The sequence below is a fragment of the Moschus berezovskii genome, chromosome 21 (genome assembly GCF_049115385.1).
Source record: "Moschus berezovskii isolate FMDL1 chromosome 21, NW_MosBer_1.0, whole genome shotgun sequence".
Taxonomy (NCBI): Eukaryota; Metazoa; Chordata; class Mammalia; order Artiodactyla; family Moschidae; genus Moschus; species Moschus berezovskii.
Genome location: NC_142480.1, coordinates 44,699,367 through 44,725,867, shown reverse-complemented (window position 1 = coordinate 44,725,867; position 26,501 = coordinate 44,699,367). Strand labels below are relative to the sequence as shown.

Genomic DNA, 26,501 nt, shown 5'->3' with positions numbered 1-26,501 from the left:
CAACCCACTCCAGTATTCCTACCTGGAGAATTCCATGAACAGAAGAGTCTGGAGCCTAGAGCAATAGCTGACCAGTCCAAAGCCTTGTTTTGTTTTTTTGCTTTTTGTTTGTTTGCTTTTTGGTTACCTAGGGTTGCTTGAAGGATCTTATTTCCTTGACTAGAGATGCAGCCTGGGTCCCCTGCACTGGAAGCACAGACCCAGGACAAGTCTCACTGTCCTCATTTTTATATTAAAAGTGTTTTGAATCATTGAATAATTTAAAAATATTTTGTATTCAAAACGTTAAAACAAGACGTTAAAACAAAACTTCAGAGTTTTGGTGTGGTGGTGGGGTTGCCAGGAGGCCCCTGCCCCTTTCTTCCATATTTTCAGGAGTAGTGCAAAGTAGATGCTGTACAGACAAATAGAGTGAGGGTTCTTTGTGGGTTTCTGCGGTTAGGGAAGGGGCTGTGTCAAGGTAAGGTTGAAGGAGAAACTGGAGTCAGATAAATGGAGAGGGGTCTGGAACTCATGGGGTGCACAGTCTGTTCACCGGGGGTGGGGCAGAATTTAGAAAGGCACAGGGGCAAGTATAAAGCCTGGAGGGACGGCTGAGGGCTTTTTGTGCAAGGACTTCAAACGCCAAGGTAAGGACTTTGGGATGTATCCTCTTTAACCCTGTGTTGAGCACCAGTTCACCATTCAGTCTGTCTGTTTCTATTCTCACAGGAAACCGATGGGAAGGTGGTCTTATTCTCCCCATTTTGTAGCTAAGCAAACTACAGACTTTTTGAACAGGTGAACGACGGGAGAAAATTCCTTTAAATCCTGTGTATATTCAATAGTTAGTGCTCAGTCTCTCAGTCTTTGGGACCCCACGGTCTGGAGCTCACCAGGCTCCTCTGTCCGTGGAATTCTCCGGGCAAGAATACTGGGGTGGGTTGCCATTTCCTTCTCCAGGGGATCTTCCCGACTCAGGGATCGAACGTGCGCCTTCCGCGTCTCCTGCATTGCAGGCGGACTCGTGTATATTCAGTAACAGCAACTAACTGTGCCCTAATAATAACTAGGTGCCGAAAAATCGCACAAGTAGGGCAGGTGCAGAACCCCGACGTCGGCACGGTGCAGGTGTCGTGTTATTCACGGTCCCCCCTTTCGGCGGCAAGCCGCGCTCCAGCATCTCTAAAAGCCAGAGGTCGACCGCTCAGCCTGCCCAGTGTTGCCCGCTTCGTCCCATTTCCGCAGGACTCGGGTTGGGAAGGGGAGGCCCAGGATCCCATAGATGGCCATCAGTTCCACCAAACAAACTGTTAGTGAGCTTGCTGAACGAGGAGACGTCCAGAGGCAGACTCCAGGACCTACCCCGTTTCTGGCCAAGATTGCGGCCCTGAAGCTTCCCTGTGCAGAAACTGCTCAAGATGCTACTGAAAAGGGGTTTCGGAGGCCGCCATTTCTCTCTGGCCATTCCCAAGCCCATATCGTTGCGGCCCTATATTGCCCATGGACCTCCGCAACTGGGCCTTTCCCCTTCTTTTGTGTGGGTTAGGCAAAGCCTTGCCTTCCCTCGCTCCAACAACAACGTAAAATCAAATCTAGGAAGTAAAAACGCCGCCGCCCCCGGGGATGGGGGTGGGGGAGGGCGTTAGGGGTGGGGGATGGGAGGAGGCCACCGCCCCGCCCCCCGGCGCCTCGGAACTACCAATCCCGGCGTGCCCCGGGGCGGCGCGGGCGCAGAGGCGCGTGCGCGGCGGGCAGCCGTTGGCTGGAGCGGCAGTTGCGCGGGTCGCGGTGCTGGGCGGTCTGCGGACGCTGGCAAATCGGGCCCAGGATGTAGAGTTGGCGGTGCCTGACGGCGCGTGTGACGCGAAGCTGGGTGGGGAAGAGAGTAGGGGGCGGTAGTCAGGGGTGGTGGGAGAAGGAGGAGGCGGCGGCGGTGAATCTTTTATAAATGGCGCCGAAGCAGGACCCGAAGCCTAAATTCCAGGAGGGTGAGTCTGATCCCCTGGGGACAAAGCATCTAACGGCCCGGAGAGGGAGGCGGTCTCGGGGCGGTGGAGATTTGGGGGCCGGGGACGGCGAGGGCCGTGCCCCGAGGAGGCGGCGGGCAGGGCTTTGTGCGGAGAAAGCGCATTGCGGCGAGGTTTTTCGGTGCGTTGTGAGGAGAAAAACACTTTGGGAGGCGAAAGCGTTAGGCAGGCGTTAGAGTGCCAGAGGGAGCCGTTGCCGCGTGGCACAGCCTTGGTGCTGTGTTTGTTGTCGTCGAGAGGAAGAGGGCGCGGAGAAAGTAGCCTATTGTAGGGAGGCGGCGGGCGCGCCATGGCGGCCGTTAGGGGAAGTGATGTGGCGTGGGGGAGGGGAGGCGGCGGCTGCCGTTTCGGGCGCCGCGCGGGGCTCCCCCGTCCGCGTGGGCGCCCGAGGGTTGGCGCCCCGGGGCGACCTCGAGCCGCGAGCCAGTAGCTCGCGGTGGAGCCGTGGAGCCGCGGCAGGAGGGGTTGGCTTCGCGTCTCGGGGCGGGAGAACTGCGTTGTAAGATGGTCGTTGCAAGATGGCGGGCCCATCATGGCCGCCGGCGCCCGGATTCCCGGCCGCAGACGCCGCTTTAGGGCAGAGGAGCGCCCCCTTCTTCCCCCGCCGCCGATCGGGAACCGGTTTTTCGGCGCTGGCCCCGGGGAGGTGGGTGGGGACAAGAGGAAAAAGCGCGAGCGTCCTGGTCGGCTTTGTGTCGCTCGAAGGCATCCCTTTGCTTTCGGAAAAGCGGAGTGTCGGTGTCTTAAGGAATGTGAACGCGCCCTGGGTGCGCGGTGGCTCGTAAAGCAATAATTAAAAACTACCTTAATGCGGTGTTACGTCCTCATTTATGTGAAGTCCCGTTGCTTGATGTAGACCTTTTAAGTACGGCAGTGGTTTGGTTAATTGCAATAATTGATTAACAGTGATTTGAAAGTTGAATTTTTATTGTCTCTGATCAACGTGTAGGCTGACTGTAGAGAACCTGATTTCCACAGGAAGACAGCTGTGTAATTTTCACAATTACCACGTCTAATAATTTATATAGTAGAGGCTTAACAGTAAACTAAAGTGGACATGAAATATGTAAGGCAAGCAAGAACACTTTAAAATCCTCATTCACATTATTGTGGTTGTACATGTTAGATACACGGATGTCGACATGTCTGCAAAAAATTGTAGGGATGTTCACACTTTGATGTGCGTTAGAATTACTTTGAATCATACACACAAAACCCAAGCGTATTGTAACAGTATGGAATATTTAAAAGATTGCCGCTGGTGTTTTCCCTGTAACTGGCTCTTAATACCTGCTTTCTCTCGCCCTGAAAAGCTATGTGACGACTTTCGTGGATTGCTTGGATTGCTTTTTTTAAACCAGATGTTTTAGAGCAAGGATTCTTGATCTAGGGTGTTTATAATTCAGAACACCCCTTGTACTTGGACAGGAAAAAAGTGTTTTTCTATTTTCTAAGTAAAATTAATAGTTATGACTGTAGATATCCTCACCCACAGAAAAGCAAAACAAGACCCTCCCACAGTAGTATTTGCTGTATGTTTTCACATCCCAGCGTTTAAGTTGTAGAAGATACATTCAGATGTAATGTATGCTTTTCGTTGTTTCAGAATTGTAGTTCCCTGGATGAGCAGCTAAATGTTTATCATTAAGGAGCTCATATAATACCATAACACATGGTGTATAGTTCCTTTCTTTTCTAGTACTGTTTTACATGTTTGTAGAAAAATTCTGAGAAAAGGCCCAAAGACTTAATCAGACTGAAGGGTCCATTGCACAAAAAAATTAATCCTCATTGTAGGACATCAAAGGAAAGTGACACAGACTTGGGACAGTTAAGGATGGCTTTCTGGAAGAAGTGCTTTAGTTCTAAACTGGAGGGGATGGTAGAGTGAAAGAGAATCCATATGCTGCTGTAGCAGTGAATTGGAGAAGAGGGAGGCAGAGGGATGAGGTGGTTAGATAGCATCACAGACTTCAGTGGACATGAATTTGCGCAGACTCTGGGAGATAGTGAAGAACAGGCGGTGCTGCAGTCCATGGGGTCGCAAAGAGTCGGACACGACCAAGCGACTGAACAATAAACGGCGCCAATGTAGCTCTGTGGTTTTGAAAGCTACCTAAAAGTCTTTGCACTTTGCAGACATGTTTTCTACTCCTTTGTCAAAGTTGAATTGTATAACCGTCTTTTAAGAAATTATTATTATTTTGGGGCTTCCCAGGTGACCCTAGTGATAGAGAATCTATCTGCCAGTACAGGAGACAGGGAGAGCTGAGGGTTCTCTGTGGGCAGAGACGCTCCCCTGGAGAAGGAAAAGCTCCACTTCAGTATTCTTGTCTGTGGAATATCTCCGTGGACAGAGGAGACTGGTGGGCTGCAGTCCATGGGGTTGCAGAGTTGGACAGGACTGAGTTACTTAGAAGAGAGTATCTTGTAAGGAGAAAGGACTATTCTTTTGGAACTAGCAGAATTATATTAAAAACACTGCAGAAGAATTGAGCTTCTGTAATGGTAAAAATAGGAAAAGATGGGAAAGTTTTTTTCCTGATTCTTTTAAACTTAAAAATTTCTCTTGTTAAATTATGGTGCAACATATGTACAAGCATTTTTTCAGCACAATGACTGTTCTGCCCTGCACTTGGTCTTCCACTTGAAATGTTAAAGCAAAAAGTAAAGAAAACTATTGGGCATCTAACCCGTGTGGTTGGGGGGAGGGGAGGGGAAGATCTTTTGGCTTGTCAGGAGGGTGGCTGATGCTGGAATTTGAGTAGTGTTCCTAGTAAGAAAACCAATGAGAGGATGAGGAATTGGAATCTCATCACCGTTGAATTTGAGAGCATTGGGCAAAATTAGCTTTGCATTTTGAATACTACTAGGGATTGAGTATGGAAAATTTCAAAAAAAGTGAGACAGTAGTTTGCTCCTTCCCCAATTAACAGTCTTTCCACTTCCGGGAGAAATTAGGCACTTGTTTTGCTGGGTCATATTCCTCAACTTACTGTATGTTTTTTTTAGCGGGATATTAGGGATAGGTAGCTAGAATGGCGGAGAAGGCAATGGCACCCCACTCCAGTACTCTTGCCTGGAAAATCCCATGGATGGAGGAGCCTGGTAGGTTGCAGTCCATGAGGTCGTTAAGAGTCGGACACGACTGAGCGACTTCACTTTCACTGTTGACTTTCATGCATTGGAGAAGGAAATGGCAACCCACTCCAGTGTTCTTGCCTGGAGAATCCCAGGGACTGGGGAACCTGGTAGGAGGCCATCTATGGGGTCACACAGAGTCAGATACGACTGAAGTGACTTAGCAGCAGCAGCAGCTAGAATGGAGGTCAAAGGGCCTTAGCCTCAGTGTGGTTGTCTTTGGTGGTAGCAACCAAAAGGAGGGAGACACCGGTAAGGCTATTTTCAGGGTGCCTTTAAAGAAAGACTAAAATTAGGCACACAGGTCTCCCATCTTTGGTGCTTCTGAGTAGGCTCAATACCTTTCTCTGTCCCTGTGGTCTCATTCTTGTCCACAGTATTCAGCAGTGGCTCCAGCCCAGCTTTCTCTTGAGTTCCAGATATGTTTACTCAACTGCTTACTAGATGGCTCCAGTTTGGGTGTCCTGTAGCTACTATAACTTATTCCAGAATTGATCTGAAACCCCCTCTCCATTTCCTTTTCTGGATAATACTTCCACCATGCTGGAAGTCAAGTTTAAACTGTTTCTACTTTGGCTTAGCTGTCCTTCTCACTGCCTTTGATTCATACCTATTTCTGTTCTTATTCCTGACTTTGAGAGAAGTCACTGGTTTCCCTGTTTCTAGTCTCCACTTAAGTTCAGCATAGACTTAGCGTCAGGCAGTGGTTCCACACAGTGGACCACTGCACAAGAATTTATGTGTTTCACCTGTGCTTTTGTATTAATTGTCTTCCTCAACTTGGGCCCTTTCCTTTGATAGGTTGGAAACAGAATAGGTAGAGTAGAAGGTTCTAAACTTAAAATTTCTTTAAATCTCAAATGTACATTGAAAAATAAATCAACTCTGCCAATAGATAGCTATAGTAGATTTTATTTGCTTAGCAGGTGATAGATGATTTGCTGATTTAAATTGATTGATATCCTAATTGTTTTTGTTTCCATCAAATGCTGAGGTGTTTGTCTTGAAATTTGATCTGAAGTGTTGATGTATACATTCCCTTATCACTTGCTTATTGGTTTTTTGAGGAACACCATAGTACAAGGGTGACGGCTCTCTCAGATGTGAATATTCTTATATGTGAAGAGAAATCACAACTAACAGTGCTTTTTCCCCATTTTTTCCTTTTACAGGTGAGAGAGTGCTGTGCTTTCATGGGCCTCTTCTTTATGAAGCAAAGGTACAAAACCCGTTTTTTTTTAAGAAGTTAGTTGAAACTACTGGTTTGATAATTAGATTTCAGTGATGGGTAGCTTTAGTGAGAACTACCTGTTTCATAGATTTTCAGGTTCATAGTTCTTTGTCTCACTGCTTGCTCAGTGGTTCTAATAAAGCATCCTGCCTTTTGTGTTACCGATCTGCTAAAGGCAAGTAGTTGGAAAATGTTTGAACGAAAAGGTAGAGGTTTGACTATGGAAGCAAAATAGCATTGTTAGTTAATGACTTATGAGAAAATACTGCCAGTCAATTTTATTGGCAAACATAATATGCTGAGTAAGCACTGAGTAAAATTACATTGAGGGTAAAGCTAACATTTCAAATGAGTACATTTAACTTTTGTTAGATTGTCTGGCAAAGTTTGAATCCTGGGGCATTCCTTTTCTGTTGCGCTGAGGTTATAAAAACTGATTTTACATTTAACCAAAGATAAATTGGATGATGCATTAATGTTTTTAGTGTTTTGTTTCTGTTAACTTTTAGCACAAATATTTAAGCCATGTCAACTATTTTTGACAATTGTTTTTTAAAAAATAAACGGTAAACGCAATTTCTATGGTGAATAGTTTTTGTCTGTGAAAAAGTTTTTAACAGTTGTAAAGTATCAGTGTTGCTAACCATTTTACTTATTTTGAATACATAATAGGTGTATGTTTTTAAAGTTCTAAAATGACTGAAATTGGATTTATGAGATGGTCAAGAACTTCATGTATGTGTACATATATTGTAATGGTATAATACCAATACAGTTTATAAATGCATTTTAAGTCCTAGTGATCATTTCTGTCATTGAATGTTGTTTCTGTTGTTAGCTAGCTTCTAGCAGGCTCTTCTAAACTGGCAGCTTTTTCTGCTCTGGCAGCAGAAACACACCAGGGAACAATTTCAAATGGCAATTGAAATAACTTAAACTATTGTGGTTCTCTTGGTTTGCCCCTGATAAAAGTTTTTAAAATCCAAAACCAGATAGTCATCACTTTTTCATGGTTAATGACGTCCACTAATCATTTTTAATTTGTTTGGCTGCTTTTAAGACCAACACGGGGCTTCCCAGGTGGCACTAGTAGTAAAGAAGCTGCCTGCCAACGCAGGAGACATAAGAGATATAGGTTTGATCCCTGGGTTGAGAAGACCCCTTGGAGAAGGGCATGACAACCCACTCCAGTATTCCTCCACGGAAAATCCTATAGGCAGAGGAGCCTGGCGGGCTATGATCCCTAGGGTTGCCAAGAGTTGGACACGACTGAAGTGACTTAGCACACAAGAAGACAAGATGTTTTTCATCTGTCACTTTGTTAGTTGCTGATAATCAGCAGAATAGCTTATTGCCTTGTGTAAACTAATGAGCTTTTAAAATAATGTGTAAATATTTTTCTTGAGCTGAATTTGTTTTTCCAAATGTAGATTTTGAATAGCTGGACTTTGAGAAAGCACAACTACACCTTTCATTAGCTGTTCTTGGGATAGCCTATCTAGCCCACTGATTTAAGGTTTAGGGTCACCTTCAGTGCTTTTGGTTCTTTAGATTTGTTGGACTAACTCCCAACAAATGACTTTATGACTGTTTGGCAGTATAACTTTGAATATTAGTCTAAAGGCTTAAATAGTGTTCAAGACTTTTCATTAGGTTTATTTTGGCCACCAAAGAGTTTCAGTGTTTGATAGTTCAAAATTACCCAGGTAGTCTTTTTTTTTCCTTTATTATTTCTAAATAAATTTTTTTCTTTTTATTTCAGTGTGTAAAAGTTGCCATAAAGGATAAACAAGTCAAATACTTCATCCATTACAGTGGTTGGAATAAAAAGTGAGTATGAGATTTTTTTAAAGCAGTTTTTATTTATAATTAACAAGTTGGCTTTGTGTCATAAACTGATAGAAGCCTGTGCTTTTAAATTCTTGTACAGTTTTACTGTACATACATATTGGGGCAGAGGTGAACTGTTTGTAGTATGTTGAAATATAATAGAAATTAGGGTTTACTGCCATTTTGTTTTACATTCTGTAGCCCAACTGTTTTCTAGTTTTGGTACATTTTAGGACAGCTTGAGTTTTTTTTCTTCCTAACACAGACTTAGTGACTACAAATGGAATTTCAAGCAGTTACACTCAAAACTAGTTGGGTTTTTCTACTAAGGAAGGGGGAAAAGATTTTAAAATTGCTTTATTTGGTTGGATGTATTGACCAAATCATGTTTTGAACTTTGAAAGCATAATGAAATACTAACAGTGAATTCGTGTGGGTCACTTCACGCGTATGGTTTAACACAGGTACAGAAATGTAATACGGAACCTAGTTTTCCACTCTGAAGAGCTTTTTTTTTTTTTAAAGCAGTGATGTATTGATGTCACTGGGGATGGACAGTGGTTGTAGACTGAACACATTCTAGAATATTCAGCTTGTGGAGCTCTGTCAGTGATGGGTCTTTCTTCTTGGATCACACAAATACCACATCTGATAATTGACTCATTTTTGGTGCTTGTAATTGAATAGCTTGTAATAGTTACTCTGAGAGGTTTTTAATTTTACTAATGGTGTTTTGTCCTTCAAAGAGAACACTGCCAAAAAGTAGTTCTTGAGGCTGTTTTTTTTTTTTTTTTTTTTAACTTTACGTCAGCTCAGCCATGCCATCTGATTTGATGTATACTCTTGTTTTGGAAGGGTTTTTTTCACATTTACTGACTCTGTTTCTGTGGTCTTTCACAGTCCCTTAGCTAGTGACCAACTCAGTTAATTTTATTAGTCAGAAGATTTTTTCCCAAGATAGTTCTAGCTGAGAAATAGTATCAGATCTTTGTCTTTTCTTCCATTAGTATAATTGTAGAAAAGTGGAAATCTAAAATGTATAGAAGCACATTCAATAAGCTGGTTTTTCTTCTAGTTAATAATTAAAATATTCCTAGTAATGACAGTAATATAGTAACTCAAAGTGACCCTGTGAGCTTTTAATCCTTTTGGTCTTATAGAAGTAAACTTGTCTCTGATTTTAAATGGGATTTCAGGATTAATACTAAAATTGATTCAAATATCCAGGAACCTTTATCTTCTGGATCTCCATTATTTTACAGCTTTGCCTTCCCTTTAAAAAAAAATGTTGAAACTGTGTCTTTCCTTACACTTATGTTTTATATAAAAATATTCTGGTAAAGTTGAGAGTGTATTAGATATCATGAAAATCTTAATTCTGTACAGGAAAGCAAATATTTATGCATATTATGAATGGGAACTTTAAAGGAAATAAAAGAAAAACAGGTTCATGGACTAAGTCTGTGCCCCATCCCCAGGTACACTTTAAAATAATTTAGGATTACATCTTAATAGCTGGGAACACAACTTTTGTGCTTAACTCTTTCATGTATAGTATTTTCTATTAAATTCCATGTAGATGTGTACAACTTCAAGACTGGGTTTTAAGTGACATTTCCAACTTAAATTGTGGAAATACATAAAAAGCTTGTATTTTTTGATAGTATTGCCTGAAAATGTTTTTTCCTTTGTTATATTGTCTAATAACACAAATAAATGATAGTTTTTTGTTTCTTTGTAGACGATGTGTTTTTTGTAGTTGTCTTGGTATTTAGATAAATATATGTAGTTAGTAATATTGATCTTTAATAACTATTTAGAGGGGCCTTTAAATCTGTACAGAATGTTTTTTATTTAGTGCCGTGTAAGTTAATGCCATGGATCATTGTGACTTTGGGAATTAATGACAAGCTACCTTTAGAAAGTTCTGAAATTCTTTTGTTTGAGCTGTTTGGAAAAATTTCTGGGTGTTTGGCTTTCAGTTACTACCCCAATAGTGATATTCCTCAGAGCAAAAGACATCATTTCATTTTCCTGTGGGTCAGCAACTGTTTTCAGCGCCTGGCATGTAAAAGAAACTCTGAAATGGACTTTTGTTTTTAGATCAATGTCTTTATTTAGATGCATTTTTTATGAGAGGAAAGGAATTTTCAAGGTTCTCAAAGGGAACTTTCTAGTAAATAAAAGTTTACTAACTCCTTTTAGAGAGAATTGGAACAGATATAAGTAGCAGTAGGAATAAGAGCCTCATTTTGAAAATGGTTTGTAAGATACCATACTTTTAGAAAAGACTACAATGGAAGCCCAATCTCCAAATTGCAATTTTCTTAAACTTCAGTGAATATATACTTCAAAAGCGCAGTAGATACTCGATTTGTTGACACAGACATTTAAATATTCCATTTGTAAATAAATCTTAATAAAGCGTAAGCAGAATTCTACACCTAGTTACTGAGATTACTTTGTACTATGCTGTCTGTATCAGAAGTGCTGTGAGGCCCAGGCGCTCTGAAAAAACTTTGAAGACACGTGAGGATATTGTAGCCCTTTTTCCTGTTCCTGAAGGAGCTCCCTCAGTACACCACCCCTTCCTGACCTCTAGGTAAATGCATGTTTTAAAGTTTTCTCTAGGAAATCATGTTGAGGGTTGCTTTTTATTATTTTTCTTTTGGCTACCTTACATAAGAGGTCAAAGGTGGGAAATCATTAAATAAAAGACTTCGAGGATACAGTCTAGTTGTGTCACTAAAGGAGCTCCATCAGCAGGAGGAAAAAAATTACTTTGCACAAAAAGTTCAGCACTGCCTAAGAAATATCCTGTCTTTTTAGGGAAAAAAGCCATATCAGAAATCTTGTTTGGAACAAGATCCTACTATGTAGCACAGGGAACTATATTCAGTATCTCATGATAAACCATAATGGAAAAGATTATGAAAGGAGTGTGTGTGTATAATGTGTTATAGAATCAATTTGCTGTATAGTAATTAACACAATATAAGTCAGTTTCATATCAAAATAATTTTTTTTTGAAATCTTGTTTTGAAGCTTTTCTGAGTGCCAGAATGCTTTAGCAACTAGATGTTTTTAAGAGAATGGTTGGTTCTACCTTTTGATATTTAGAAAGCCAAGAAGATTTTGCCTTGGAAATTGGTAAATTCATTTGTGAGTGAGTGATAACAGTTGTAACACTTTAGTCTTAAGTGAGTTGATGCAGGTGGTATTGAGTTTTGTAGACCTCCTAGTATGTTTCTCAGGGAGCTTGAGTTTTATCTTCTATGCATCAAAACTCTCAAATGTTTTATATCTATTCTTTAATTCTCCTAACAGTCCTGTGAGATAATGTTTATCCCCATTATACAGGTGAATAAAGCACAGTGAGTTCTGAAATTTTGTCTCGGAGATAACCAGCTGGTTTTAGTTCTTTCAGAGGTCATCTTATGGATTCCTGTGCTTTTTTTTTTTTTAAAGTTTTCAGGTGCCTTTATTCTGCAAGGATAATTACTTAGGGGCTCTTAGGTTATGTGCTATTATATGCTGTACTCTTATGCCATTTTAAACAAGCGATTTGGATAATCTTTTGGACTCTGGCACTTTGGATTTGGGGTATTGTTTCTGAGAATGTTTATATTACCATTTTATAGAACAGATTTTCTCTAGACTTTCAGTCTAGTTGAGAATGGATTTAAAATGCCAGTTCATCAACTTAGTTCAGAGAAGTCCAAACTCTTGCCTTTTGGATTTAAAAGAAAAAATTGTAGAACAGAGTCCAAATACTAATGAAATATTTTTGAATGATATTTTAACTTTTCTCTTTTTCAGTTGGGATGAATGGGTCCCAGAAAGCAGAGTACTCAAGTATGTGGATACCAACTTGCAGAAACAAAGAGAACTTCAAAAAGCAAATCAGTAAGTTTGTTTGCATCATGAATAGGAGGATAAATGCCTGTAGGTTAGTTTATGGAAATGGAATCCACAGCAGAAATCATGTAGGCTGCCTGCTTTTAAAATGATTCATGGTACCTGTCAGCTGCTGTTACGATTTTGATCTCAAGGGATCAGAGAGGCCTTTTGTAGCCTTTTTACTCTTCTTTTCTTGAATTGATTTTTGTAAATGTGTTATCTCTTTGTCCAACTTGTTAATAAAAATTTTGTACCGGAATATGTATAGCGTTGGAACCTCAATTTAAATATAAATTTCAAAATGGAATCAAGCTATCAATTTATTTTTGTATATAAATATTTTATGATGATATATCATTGAAATTATTTTTGAAGGGAGCAGTATGCAGAGGGGAAGATGCGAGGGGCTGCCCCTGGAAAGAAGACTGCTGGGCTGCAGCAGAAAGGTGTTGAAGTGTAAGAAGCTCTTTGTTTTAATTTTACACACTGAGAAATTCAAGGTTGATACATATTGTCTATTACAATTTGTTGAAAGTGGAAACTGGAACATTGTTGTGATTTGAAAAATGCCAGTGAGAACCCCACTGGTGTTGGATTATTGAAACTACATACTGATTGCATATTGATTCCTTAATTTTCCTTACCAATTTTTTTTTTTTGCCACTTAATTTATTTTTAAGTGTACAGTTGGGTGGCATTAAGTACATACACAACTCCTCCTTTGTTTAATCTTTACTTTTTTGGCCGTACTGGGTGGCATGTGGGATCTTAGTTCCCTGACCAGGTATCAAACTCTTCCCCTGTGCAGTTGAAGTGCAGAGTCTTAACAGCTGACCACCAGGGAAGTCCCAAGTTAGAACAAACGTGTGCACGTAATCTGTTTTTCTTTTACAGTCATTAGCATTGGATTCTCAAGAAACAAGTTTTGAGGTTTGAGGGGTAGATTTGTTTTTTCAGTATCTTCTTCCTTGAGATTAGATTTCTATTGCTTTTAGACCTTAACTAGTCTCTTTACTGCCTAAAAGTTAAGATTGTATTGAAGATAACTATGCATTTTGAAATGTTTGCAGTTTTTATTTTTTTTGGGATAAGAAGATAATTAGGCAAGGATTGATGGATTTGGCAAGATAATTGATTTGGTAAGAAGATGATTGATTTGCCAAGGATTACTATATGAGATTGATTCATATCTTTATTTGTTAATAAGTAGTAACATATTTTCATGATCTGGATCTTTGGAAAACTTAGAGTAAATACAGGTAATTAATAACATTTATAAATACTAAAACTGTAGAAAAGCAAACACATTCAGGTGTAATGTGATGGTCCCTCCAGGCATGATCTATAATCATGGCTTTATAAACTTTTTTCCTTGTACTCCAGAAATAATTAGATATTATGTCAGGATTAGTAATTTACTGTCGGTGCATATGTAAATAGCCATGAGATAAATTACTGTTAGATATAATAGTCTAGACACAGCTTTGTTCTGAGTGGGTGAGCAGAGTGTTTAGTGTTGTCAAGAAAGGAATGTAGTTTCGAGAAGAAATAAAGTGAAACAGAATTTGACCAGTGAGAGTGGAATAATGCATTGGTTTGAAACATAGTAAGACTAACGTCAAATTATGCTGGTTCCAAAATAATTGGGGAAAATATTTTAATCTATGGAGCTTGTTTGTGTTTATCGAACTAATAGTCTTATGAAGCAGGTTCTTTTTAATATAATTTACATGCTATAAATTTACTAATAGACACAAATAATAAAACCCTGGGAGAAGATCTCATGATATGGTTTTGATTTTTCTGCTGTCTAAAGGGAGATGTGGATTGAGCCAACTATCAGTAAAAAAGTCCTTGAGTCTTGAGTAGTAAATAAGAATATGCAGGAAATAAGATCAGGCAAAGATCGCAGCCTGATCTTACCATCAAGGCAGTAATTCTCTGGACTCAACCTGGTAGAAGGGAATTTAAACCAGAAACAATAGCGATAATTAGCTTTTTTCTTTTTTCCTTTTAGGAAAACGAAGAAAAACAAGCAGAAGAGTAAGTATATTAACTTTGAATTAATTACTCTGCCTTTATAACATTTGCATTTTAAATTCATTGTTAAATTTTAAGTTGAGTTTTAGAGTAAGCATATGTTGATGGTCTCATGAGTCACAGCAGTGTTACAGTAGGTACATAGCCATAGAGAACTGACATTCTTTCTACTGTGGAGAAACATAAGCATTTATTGTATTTGTGCTCTTTAATGACTGACCCTGACATAATTATATTTTAAAAATAGATGGTAATATTAAATGTTGCTTTGTACTAGATGTTGGGTAGAGCTGTTCATGAGAGGTATATTTTTGGTAGGAATATGAGTCTTCAATGTAGATTTAAGTAACATCTATGTAATAGAAGGGTCAAGGAATAAAGAGTTACTCATTAAGCTAACAGTCTCCCTTCCTTATCCCCCAAAGCACCTGGAAATGGAGATGGCGGCAGCACCAGTGAGACACCTCAGCCTCCTCGCAAGAAAAGGGCTCGAGTAGATCCTACTGTTGAAAATGTGAGTTTTTCCTTAAATTTATGTTAATAATAGCACATTAGAATTTTTAGTCTGTCCTGTTACAGCTTGGATAAAACAGTCATAGAACTTTTGAGTCTCTCAGAAGCATTGCTATATCATGCTTTAATTACTGAAGTGAAAATATTCTCCTTTTTTAGATAAAGGATATATTTGTATACATCTTTATTTCACGTGTTGCACTAGATGTATCCCTTCCAGGTTTTACCCGTAACTCATCACATGTTCGTTTTAAGCCCTATGTTCTTGTACAAGACTAAATAGTTCTTTGGTATTAAGATTGAATTGACTTACTAGGTCACGTTAAATTGACTTACTGATTTAATATACCCACAAAAAAATGCCAAGAAAGCCTATCAGTTACACCTGTTTATGTGTGGGCATAATAGTTTAGGATTTTTACATAAGTGAATTAAATGTCTAATTTATTTATAATCTCCAGAGTTGTGAATTTGAAAAGAGAGGTTTTAAAAGTGTAACTGATTGTTGACACTTCTGAAGCTGAGGTTAAAACACCGGTATGTTCTGAAAATTAGACATTTTTAGGCACTTACTGACAAATTAGAAGATCTATTTAATTTTTTTGTGTGTGCAAAAAACAATTTTATTATTCTGATTTTTTTTTTTTCCTAAACCACCTTTATAGTTCTGGTTTCTCATTTCTTAATTAGTAAATTCAGCGTGCAGGTTCTATCCCAGGCTAATTTATACACTTCTGGAAGAAACGGCCTCTTAAATCCACAGAGTGTTGAGGTGGGGAGCCCCCAACCACGTCAGATTTGTTTCACATATGATAATATACATGTTTCAATCCATTCTCCTAAGTTATCCCACCCTCGCCCTCTCCCACAGAGTCCAAAAGACTGCTTGCTCCACACATCCAAGTCTCTGCTGTTGTCTCGTATACAGGGTTATCATTATCCTCTTGCTATATTCCATATATATGTATTAATATACTGTATTGGTGTTTTTGTTTCTGGCTTACTTCGCTTTGTATAATAGGCTCCAGTTTCGTCCACCTCATTAGAACTAATTCAAATGTATTCTTTTTAATCGCTGAGTAGTACTCCATTGTGTAAATGTACCACAGCTTTCTTATCCATTTGTCTGGGGATGGACATCTAGGTTGCTTCCATGTCCTGGCTATTATAAACAGTGCTGCGATGAACATTGGGGTACATGTGTCTCTTTCAGTTCTGGTTTCCTCGGTGTGTATGCCCAGGAGTGGGATTGCTGGGTTGTATGGCAGTTCTATTTCCAGTTTTTTAAGGAATCTCCACACTGTTCTCCATAGTGGCTGTACTAGTTTGCATTCCCACCAACAGTGTAAGAGGGTTCCCTTTTCTCCACACCCTCTCCAGCATTTATTGCTTGTAGACTTTTGGATAGCAGCCATTCTGACTGGCGTGAAATGATACCTCATTGTGGTTTTAATTTGCATTTCTCTTAATTATGTGTGATGTTGAGCATCTTTTCATGTGTTTGTTAGCCATCTGTATGTCTTCTTTGGAGAAATGTCTGTTTAGTTCTTTAGCCCATTTTTTGATTGGGTCGTTTATTTTCCTGGAATTGAGCTGCAGGAGTTGCTTGTATATTTTTGAGATTAATCCTTTATCAGTTGCTTCATTTGCTGTTATTTTCTCCCATTCTGAAGGCTGTCTTTTCACCTTGCTTAGAGTTTCCTTTGCTGTGCAGAAGCTTTTAATTTTAATTAGGTCCCATTTGTTTATTTTTGCTTTTATTTCCAATATTCTGGGAGGTGGGTCATGGAGAATCCTGCTGTGACTTAAGTCGGAGAGTGTTTTGCCTATGTTCTCCTCTAGGAGTTTTATAGTTTCTGGTCTTAAATTTAGATCTTTAATCCATTTTGAGTTTATTTTTGTGTATGGTGTTAGGGAGTGTTCTAGTTTCATTCTTTTACAAGTGGTTGACCAGTTTTCCCATCTTTAATTTTATACATTAAAGATGTAACTTTAAGATAGTCGTGTTTGGGCTTCATCATTGAATATGTGGCTATTCGAAATGAATAAATTTTGAAAATACTAAGTTAAAATGCATCAAGTTGGAGAGGTCATTTATCGAAGAAGGGAAATTTGCTTAAAAAAAAAAATGCCTTCACATGAAAAGGCATCAAGTAGACTATCAAGATTTTTTTCTCCCAGGAGTTAGCTGTATGATCTTAACTTACTTTACTATTTCCAAATGACAGTTCCAGCTGTCCGTTTGAGTAAAGAATTTATCCCGAATGCCTCTGAAGGTTCAGAAAAGCTTTTAGAAAACTCTTAGAGCTGTTCCTCAGCTAGAAAGAATGGTGTTTAGTACTCCTTCTTTTTGTTTAGGAGGAAACATTTATGAGCAGAGTTGAAGTTAAAGTCAAGATCCCTGAAGAACTGAAGCCATGGCTTGTTGATGACTGGGACTTAATTACTCGGCAAAAACAGGTAACTTGGTCTTACATAGATTGTAATCTATATGATAATGGTCTTGCTAGTTTAAAATTTTTTTTCTAAAGGAAAAGGCTGTAGACTTGGACATTGAAGGCATTGACTGATGGGAATTTTAATTCAGGGACTAGACTGAGCACTTTGATTATCAGAAAGGACTGGGAGAGGAATAAGCAAGGTACATGTACAAAAGACCATGCGTTTACAGTTACTTTTATAAAGGTTTAGATAACTGTTGGCAGTGGCTAGGACACAAATACATCATTCTGAAAATTGATTTAAAAAAAGAACCATATTATTTCCTGTTTAATATTGAAAGTGGGACATCGTCACATACAGTGCTGCTAATGGAATGTAGAAATAGGAAGCACACAATACTTTCTGCAGGTATTTGCGATTTCCAAAAGAACCTGAATCTGATCAAGCTTCTAGGTTTTAATTACACGTGTACAGGAAAGAGGGGCATTGTGAGATATGCATGTAATGTCACAACGGTACAGCCACCAAAGTCCAGAGTAAAGCATTCTGTAGGACAGAAGAATCAATTTCTTAAAATAGCACAACCAGGGGTAGGGGAGAAATGGGAACTGTGTGGATAGGCATCAGTCATAGGCTGTGCAATATGTAGACTTTGATTAGCTGAAGCTAATGGCTAGGTTTAGCTCCGTTCTCCCACTTACTGTGTTTGGCAGCTTTTTGTGTTTAGTTTTTACATTTAATGGAACACTGGGTCCCAATCTTGATGTGAAGATAAAGAGTGTATTAAGCCAAGTGTTTGAGGCAGAATAATAGGTGGTGACTTGATAACATGTAGAGGTGAATTTATGTGCAGGTGTACTCCACATGTAGTGAGAGTGTATCTGTCCACTGTGGCAGCCACTAGCTACGTTTGGCTGTTGAATTAAATTTTTAGTTCCTCAGCCACATGATGCATGTTTTAAGTGCTGAACAGTGCCCTTTTCTTTTTGGTAACACTATTAGGTGATCTTTTATTGCATTAAAACTTTTCCAGTGTACTTTTTCTTTGAAAAAGAATGTTAGTATTCAAGTGTATTTTTGTTTTCAAAGCTCTTCTATCTTCCTGCCAAGAAGAATGTGGATTCCATTCTAGAGGATTATGCAAATTACAAGAAATCTCGAGGAAACACAGATAATAAGTAAGAAAATACATACATCTTTGAAGTATACCAAAGACATTTTAAACATTATTTCTGAATAAATTATCTGAAACGTACTTTAAAACAATATCATCAGAAACCAGCAAAATAGAATTTCATTGCTTAGACGTAAGGTTTAGCTGGTAGACATTTATTAAAGGGCCAAGTCAGTAAATGTTGCAGGTGGCATCGAAGAAGCTATTCTATGTAACTACATATATAACCGTTTAAAATACAACTGTTTGAAAATGTGAAAACTAAAATCCATCCCTAACCTGTGTGTTGTAGTGTGCTCACCAGTGGTTTGTTTTTTCGAATTGATTTCTTACCTCTTATTAAATCTCTCTGTTTAGCAGAGGTTCATTGTCATTGGTTTAGCATTTAATTTCTTACCCATATCATGTTGGTTGACTGGATCTTCATCTGTCAGTTCATTCAGTGACCTGCTCTGAAGGTAGATACTTTTGTTCCCTTGTCAGGGAGTATGCAGTCAATGAGGTTGTGGCTGGGATAAAGGAGTACTTCAATGTGATGCTGGGCACTCAACTGCTCTACAAATTTGAGAGACCGCAGTACGCTGAGATCCTTGCGGACCATCCTGATGCACCCATGTCCCAGGTGTACGGGGCACCACATCTCCTGAGACTGTTTGGTAATGATCCCTTTTAGAAAATAGTTTTACTTTTCCACCTGGGGCCTTTGATATTTTTGTCTTTCCTGATTTATATTTAGGGGTAACATAAAATAACATTCTAAAAGACTTTAATTCCAATTTGAACTTGTATTTCATATATATTAAAATCTAAAGTCAGTTTCTAAAATCATATGCTTTAAGGAAATTAATGATGCTTACGTTGGCTCACATAAAGTATATACTCATAATGCTACCTTGGATGTAACTTTGACTTCATTCTTTTTAAATAGTACGAATTGGAGCAATGTTGGCCTATACACCTCTGGATGAGAAGAGCCTTGCTTTATTACTGAATTATCTTCACGATTTCCTAAAGTAAGTCTAAAAATTAATGCTTGACATTAAAAACATGAACTTGTTTAGTGTACTGCAAGTTACTCTTGATAGATTGGCACTGTAGATACTATAACAGAACTAAAGTAAAACAGAATATATGTTTAGCATAGTTAAAATGTCACTTGTTATTTTGGGGATGAACTAGGGATGGCTTATATTTTTGGGAAAGTGGAAAGTGCAATCCTGGTTTTTACAGTTTTCTGGAGGGCACTTTGGTAGTATATATAAACATTTTAAATGACCGGTAGTTAGGCTTCTGGGAACTTGTCCTATAGAAATACGTTATATATACAAAGATCTCCAAGCATGTTTATTAAATTGCTATTCATGCATAAGGTAGGTTTACATATACTGATCAAGAAAGATGTCCGTGGTGTTTCAATTTAAAGAAGTTAGATTGCAATAGAATTTGGTATGATTCCTCTTTTTTGTAGAGAAACATTTTCAGTCTTTGGAAAAGATTTGGAAAAATATGTATCATTCTTAACAGTGAGTTATTTCTTGGACATAGTATTGGGAGAAGAGTTTTCTGTTTTTACTTTATATAGTTCTATATTTTAATTTTCTTAAAATGGCACCATGTATTGTATAATAATTTTAAAATCAATGTGAATTTGGAAATTACTAGCTTTTATAGTCTTTGCTCTACCAGTAATGAATATTCTCTCCCCCCAGTTTCTTTATGAAATAAAAATACTCTACTACTTGACATTTTAGGGCTCTTTGATTTTTATGGTGTTACTTTCAAGTTGAGATTTACTTGTCAGCTTCTGAATCTATAATATGGATTTCAAAGAGCTAAAGAAGACACCCTAGCTGTTAACTCTTTCAGGGTAATGACACCTGTTACGGGTGGTCGGAGCACTCTGATTGGTATTCTAGTGACTCCTGTTTTTTGCTTCTTTGAAATAAGGGGAGTAATTGTTAGACTTCCATCTTTTTTATGCGTTATTGTCTGGTATGTAACTGTATTTATTTGAGTTGTAATTATATGGTTATGATATGTATTTTAAAGTGCTTTGTGTGGCTTGTGTATGTAATTGATAAGAGATTCGGATCAAAATATAATTTTCATACTTGTAATGAATAACATTTCATTTTTAGATACCTGGCAAAGAACTCTGCAACTTTGTTTAGTGCCAGTGATTATGAAGTGGCTCCCCCTGAGTACCATCGGAAAGCTGTGTGAGGCGCGTGTACCACCCATGTTTGATCTCTGTAAACACCTTTTTGTTTCTTAGTCCTTCTCTTGTACAAACAATGTACTTTGGAAAATGTTCGTGTATAACAAAATTGATGTTTGTTTTTTGTTTGATTTTAAACAGAAAATAAAAGGAGTTACAGCTCCTTTTTTCTTTCCTTTTTTTCATTTCAAAGTTGCTACCAGTGTATTCAGTGATGGACAACAGAGAGACATACTGTAGAGTGTTTTATTGCTTAGTTGACAAAGCTGCTTTTGAACGCTGGTGGTTTCTATTCCTTTGACACTACGCACTTTTATAATATGTGTTAATGCTATATGACAGAATGCTCTGATTCCTAGTGCCAAAGGTTAAATTCAGTGTATATAACTGAACACTCATCCATTTGTGCTCCCCCCTTTTTTTTTATGGTGCTTAAGTAAAGAGCCCATCCTTTGCGAGTCATCCATCCATGTTGTTCCTTAGGCATTTTATCTTTGCTCAGATTGTTGAAGAATGGTGGCTTGTTTCATGGTTTTTGTATTTGTGTCTAATGCACGTTTTAACATGATAGACGCAATGCATTGTGTAGCTACAGTTTTCTGGAAAAGTTAATCTTTTAGAAATTGTTTTTCAGATCTTCAATAAATTTTTTCTTTAAATTTCAAGGAGCAGTGTACTTGTGTGGATGCATTACAGAACCTTTGTGTATTGTGTGTGTCTTCTTGTGTTCAGACAGTGATTTTTCTTTGAGGTGAATGATTGTCTTGTTTTCTGTGGGATGAGAAGTTTGGCTTCCTGATCTGTCTTTAGTATCTACCTTAATCTGCCAGAGCAGCTTTGGTTGTCTGCTCTCTTGAGTTCTGGCTGAAAAGTTAGAAGTTTGTATGACTATTTCTCTACTTTTCATGGAATGTAAATTTTGAGCATTGAGGGAGTGTTTAGCTGTGTGACAGCTAGTCTTTTGCTGTTTGAGGTGTTTACCAATATTATTCACAGTGCCTAAAATTTGAGCTCCTTTCCCCAGCTTATATACAGACATCCTTGAGAGGACTTGACATGTATTTCCTTGACCTCCCTCACCTTTGTTCTGTGGAAGTTCTTGAAGTAATCTCATCTCTGCTTCTAGGAGCATCCCATGATTTCCTTTCTGTTCCCCTGTACAGTCCATCCTGCCCCAGTGCCCAGGTATTCTTGGGAATGGTTACAAACCGTAGAATCTCCTAGCCAGAAGCTGGACTTTGAAGAGGAGAGCTAGGCTCAGAGCTGTTTTTATTCTTCCCCAGCCGTGTGACCGTCACTCACTGTCTGAGGCTCAGTCTGTTTTTGTCTGAGAGAAGAGGTTAACACAACATACCAGATGGTGGTTATGTACTGTTGACAGGTGAGTTGTCATTGTGATGAAGGAGAATGCTGTACTTAGTTGATCAGTCATGTTTGACTCTGACCTCATGGACTGTAGCCCACCAAACTCCTCTGTCCATGGATTCTCCAGACAAGAACACTGGAGAGGGCTGCTATGCCCTCTTTAATGAAGAAGAATAGCTCTCATTTTACCCTGGTTGTCCTGGGACAGAATCAGTCAGCTCTGGGATTTTTTTCCCTCTTTTTGTGGCTTGGCAAAAAAGATGGCTCAGCAGATGTGACTGCTCAAAAGAAGAACAGACTGAGACCAGAGGCTGAATTGCAGAGGTTCCCCCACTGCTGACAAGGCCACCTCATCAGCCTGGAAGCACCACTGTCAACACAGATGCCTCAAGGTTCCCAGCGCCGCCCTGTCTACATGGAACCCCTCGGTGCTCACCCTCAGCGTCCCCGGTGAGTCAGGAAACCTTAGAAGGTTGGCACCTTTCCTGGTTCAAGGTTTTCCTGTCACCTAAGCAGGTTAGAGGTGTGTGGGGGTGTCCAGAATGCCACTGCATGTGAGCTTTCAACTGTCAATTGTGCAGTAAGCTCATGTTTTCTTTTACCCATCGGAGACTTCATTGTCTGGGGGAACAGTGAGATTCTATGCCAGCAGCTCAGCATAGGGTTCACACATCTGTCTGCAAAGTTTTCGCAACTTCTTTTCTTCAAATTCAATCCCACAGGAAAGTCGCCAGAGCAGCAGATGAGTACTTCCTTGTGTGCTCTTCACCTCTCAGATTTAGCTCTTGTGTCTTGGTCACATTTTTGTGCACACGTGCACTCTCCACAGAAGATCACTTTTATTTCTCTGAATCATTTGAAAGTAAAAATAATTGCATTTTTAAGTCTCAGTGCAAGATCCTGTGTGAGAAAAGCTGGACTAGAGATTTCATTATACAGTAATTTTTTGGAGGGGGGAGGAGATGGAGAAGGTTAAAACAATACTCTCTATTCAGAAATAGGGCACTGTTAGTTTTGAAAAAGATAGGCCAGGTCAAGTTCACACTGATCTAGGAGCCAAATATTAAGCTAATTGGTTGAACTCCAGAGGGTTTTATTTTCGAGAGGGTTTTATTTTCGAGAGGGTTTTATTTTCGAGAGGGTTTTAAATGGCTCATGTGCAGTGAAGAGTATTGAGGAGACTCCCTTCTCTATTTCTCTGGAAAACCCTCAGAATAAGGAGAGGGGAGCAGGACCTCTTCAGGGGGCTCACAGGAGGGGGACAGATACATAGGTCATGTAGACTTCCTAAACAGCTTTGGGGAAAAAACAACTCCTTAAATAGATTCTGAGGGAAAGCTTCTTTATCCATAGAATAGTAAGAGGTGTTGCCAACTGGTGTGATCCACTTGGGCAGTTTTGGGAAGGAGAGCTGTGCCTCCCTCACCCCTCACTCTCATGTGACACATGATCATGTCTTTCATATTTGTCTTGATTTGTCCAAAGTGGCAAGAAGGTCATTATTCCAGCTGGCTCTGGCCCTCTGTCAAACCCCTCCATCATGCTCAGGTAGCTCTGAAGTCCACTATGTGCCCTGACCTCCCACACCCCTGCGTTTGTAGTGCAGCCTGGGGGGAAGGCAGGTGGGTAAAGTGCCCCCTTGACTGTGAAATCTAGCAATAAAGCAGATACTGTATCTTAGTCCCTACAATGCCTTTGCTTATTTCTTAGCTCAACACTGGAATTGGAGAGGGATGCAGTTAACAGCCCCAGGATTTTAATTACAAAGATGTATGTGCCTTGTTGAAGGAAAGTCAACCCAGATTGATGGTTTTGATTCTTCTTCACAACCATTCCAAGTTAAATGCTGTTAGCCATGTGGTGCAGGTCCTCTGTATCTTTTCCTGTGTACAGACGGACATGTCTTGAGTTTCACTGAAGCCAGGGCTGAGGGGACAGATGAGCCCCGAGGGGACCCCGTCGTCCTGTGGTCTCGATAAATAAGCCAGTTGTCAGATGGCCATGCAGGGGGGGTTGCCAGGCTGGGCTGGTCCCAGCACCCTCAGGAGAATCTGGTTTGGGAAAGGTGCAAAAAAACCAAACTGAAATAGTCTAAGTATTGCTTTATTCATGTTGCAACACTTAAATGTTGAGAATAAATAGAAAAGTAGGAATTGAAAATGAGAAAGAAGAAATGAAAGATGGGTGGATGGTCTCAGAAGAACAGATGGATGTGCTTTGTCATGCAGCCTTCGGGGAGACTGGAGGGCAGCTGAGCCTGGGGGGGTGTCTCCTGCCCCCAGGAGGGGCTGGGGTGGAGGTGGGCCTCAGGGTGTTGGGTCTGGGAGTTAGACAAACCTGAGGGCTTGGTGTGTCCTTTATCTGATGTTCTCTAGCATGAAGTTAACCATGGGCAGAGCCGTAGCTCTGATCTGAGCTTGTCGTCCTGTGGGTCTGGCAGTGGTGGTGTTATGGTGACATTGATGTCCCCACCCCATTCCACGCCTTTGGTGAGCATACACAGGAAAGACAACATGCTTTCCACCATGTGCACGGGTAGGAGACTGCTCTGTGCTTTTATTCAGGGATCAGATCATCCTACCTTTCTTGGTGCCAGAGCTGGAGACTCAAAGATGCCCCTACGGGCGGGTTGGTCTGGGACCCCAGAGGTTCCTTGTAGGACCTGTGTCACCAGCTTGGGACATGCTCTTTCATCTTTACTTTTCAAGTGATGCTCAAGCCTTTATGTCCATAAGCGATGAATCTTAAATCAATGCCTTCCTCTTTGATCACCCATCCCCTAAATGTCAAGAGAATTCCAAGGGTCAGTTCTTCCCAAGCTGGACTGGGACACCACACTAATTGTGGTGATCACAAGTATCACTGATGAAAGTCCACTGGCCTGCCTGCGCTCTGGGGACACATGCAGAGGGTTGCGGGGCCACCCCACTCTGGGCCCTGGAACTGCTCCCCTTGGCTGTCACTTGTTCAACCTTCCTTCCCTGGAGCAGGACATCTGCCAGGATCCTTATGGACTTCTGTCAGCTGTTCCCTTGAACCTTTTGATTCTAATCTGGACCAGGTCTCTGCTCTTCTCTGGGGGGATGGGGGGGGCTGTGGTGGTGTCCCCTTCAGGGTCATTCTTGCCCTGTGCCTGCTTCAGGGCCATCCCAGACTACCCCCATGCTGTCCCCAACTTCATCCTCTGGTTTTCTGTGCAGACGTGTCCACCCTGCCCCCTGGAACCCAGAGAGAGGCAGTCTTTGCTGAACCTCAGTCGGCTAAACCTCACACAGCAAACCCCTTTCCCCACCTGGAATAGCTTGCTGCTCTTAATCACACATAGTTATAGCCAACGGATTCTCCTATAATAGTGAACATCTGTTCTCTGTCTCTTGCTTAGACTCAAATTCTCTATCATTTCATGTTAGAAGTTACTTTAATATGTTAAAAATATATATACCAAGAATCATAGAAAGTAGATGGTGCTACCCTTTAGATACCCCCTTATATACCAGCCAGCATTCCTGCATGAGAAAAGTGCCACTTAGTGGGGTAACTGGAGGAGAGTTTATGAAAGGCTTGTCTGCCAAGGAGGGAGGAACTGAGTGGAGTTAGGTGACTGAAGCCCCAGCATGGAGCCTAGCCTGCAGCAGGTGCTTAATAATCACGAGGTACTGATCTGCACAGGTGGAACCTTCACAACAGTCTCACGTGAGACCTGGCAGGGTGGGTCTTAGCTATCTTCAGAGATGCAAAAAGGTGACTTGGTTGGAAGCCTGTGGGCTTGTGAATGTAGTTCTCAGACCTGACTTGCACACTTGGGAAAATGAGCGGAGATAACCCTTTTCTGAGCACTAAGGGCCAGATGTGACATAGGCTTCTACAAATGCCACCTGAGTTATCTCACTCACCAACAGACCTGTTCTTGGGGGGAGAGGCCTCGTTTACTTAATGTTGATGCTGGCAAGCGTGGGCCCTGGTGTTCCACAGTTCACGTGTGTTTCTAGGTCTTGAGTACACACAGACATATTTGTCTAAACGTAGCCTACTGCATTCATCAGGGTGGTTTTAGTTGCACATGATAGTTGTAACTCAGAACTAGCTCAGAGTTCATTGGCTTATGTAACTGAGAACTGTGGAAAGGCTTCAGGCATTGATCCAGATACTTAAACCGTGTTCTCTAGAATATTTCATCTCTTGACCCTGCTTTCCTCTATTTTGGCTTCATTTTCAATTTTGGCATTTTCACATTTCAGCAGAGTGGCCAAACAGGAGGCTGTAAGTTATGTCTTAGTAATTTGGTCAACCAGGGAAGAGGCCCCACTCCACCCTGTCCCCCTTTTTTGGCTTAAAGCTCCACACACACATTAATTATTGACAGTTTGGGAGGTCACTCTCACTGAAACTAAAATCATTTTTCAGCAGGCTGCATTCATTCTGGTAGCTCTAGGGAAGAATCCTTTTCCAAACCCTTTTGTTTTTTAACTTGAAGTATAATCGACCTGTATTAGACTAACTCTGTGTTAGTTCCAGATGTACTGCAGGCTGATGTAATATTTTTATATGTTACAAAGTGATCACCAGAAGAACCTTTTTGATGCTTCCCACAAAATCCCACTTTCACTGCTTCTGACTGACCCATCTTGAGCCCTGTGC

The 26,501-nt window shown here is 40.3% G+C and overlaps 1 protein-coding gene across 2 annotated transcripts; it reads left to right on the top strand.

Annotated features, from left to right (window-relative positions):
• Positions 1–1,815: 1,815 nt before the first annotated feature.
• On the top strand, positions 1,816–21,163 carry MORF4L1 (mortality factor 4 like 1). 2 transcript variants are annotated; one of them, XM_088829590.1, is made up of 13 exons: positions 1,816–1,970; positions 6,323–6,369; positions 8,144–8,211; positions 10,697–10,813; positions 12,031–12,117; positions 12,487–12,567; positions 14,129–14,154; positions 14,577–14,665; positions 17,023–17,124; positions 18,196–18,284; positions 18,764–18,936; positions 19,209–19,293; positions 20,419–21,163. In XM_088829590.1, exons 1-13 carry the CDS (start codon positions 1,931–1,933, stop codon positions 20,501–20,503), a joined length of 1,089 nt encoding a protein of 362 aa, XP_088685716.1. In that variant the 5' UTR covers positions 1,816–1,930; the 3' UTR covers positions 20,504–21,163. The 2 variants fall into 2 exon arrangements, with proteins under 2 accessions (XP_088685716.1, XP_055273910.1); XM_055417935.2 differs by lacking the exon at positions 10,697–10,813 and having other exon boundaries at positions 1,820–1,970.
• Positions 21,164–26,501: the final 5,338 nt, after the last annotated feature.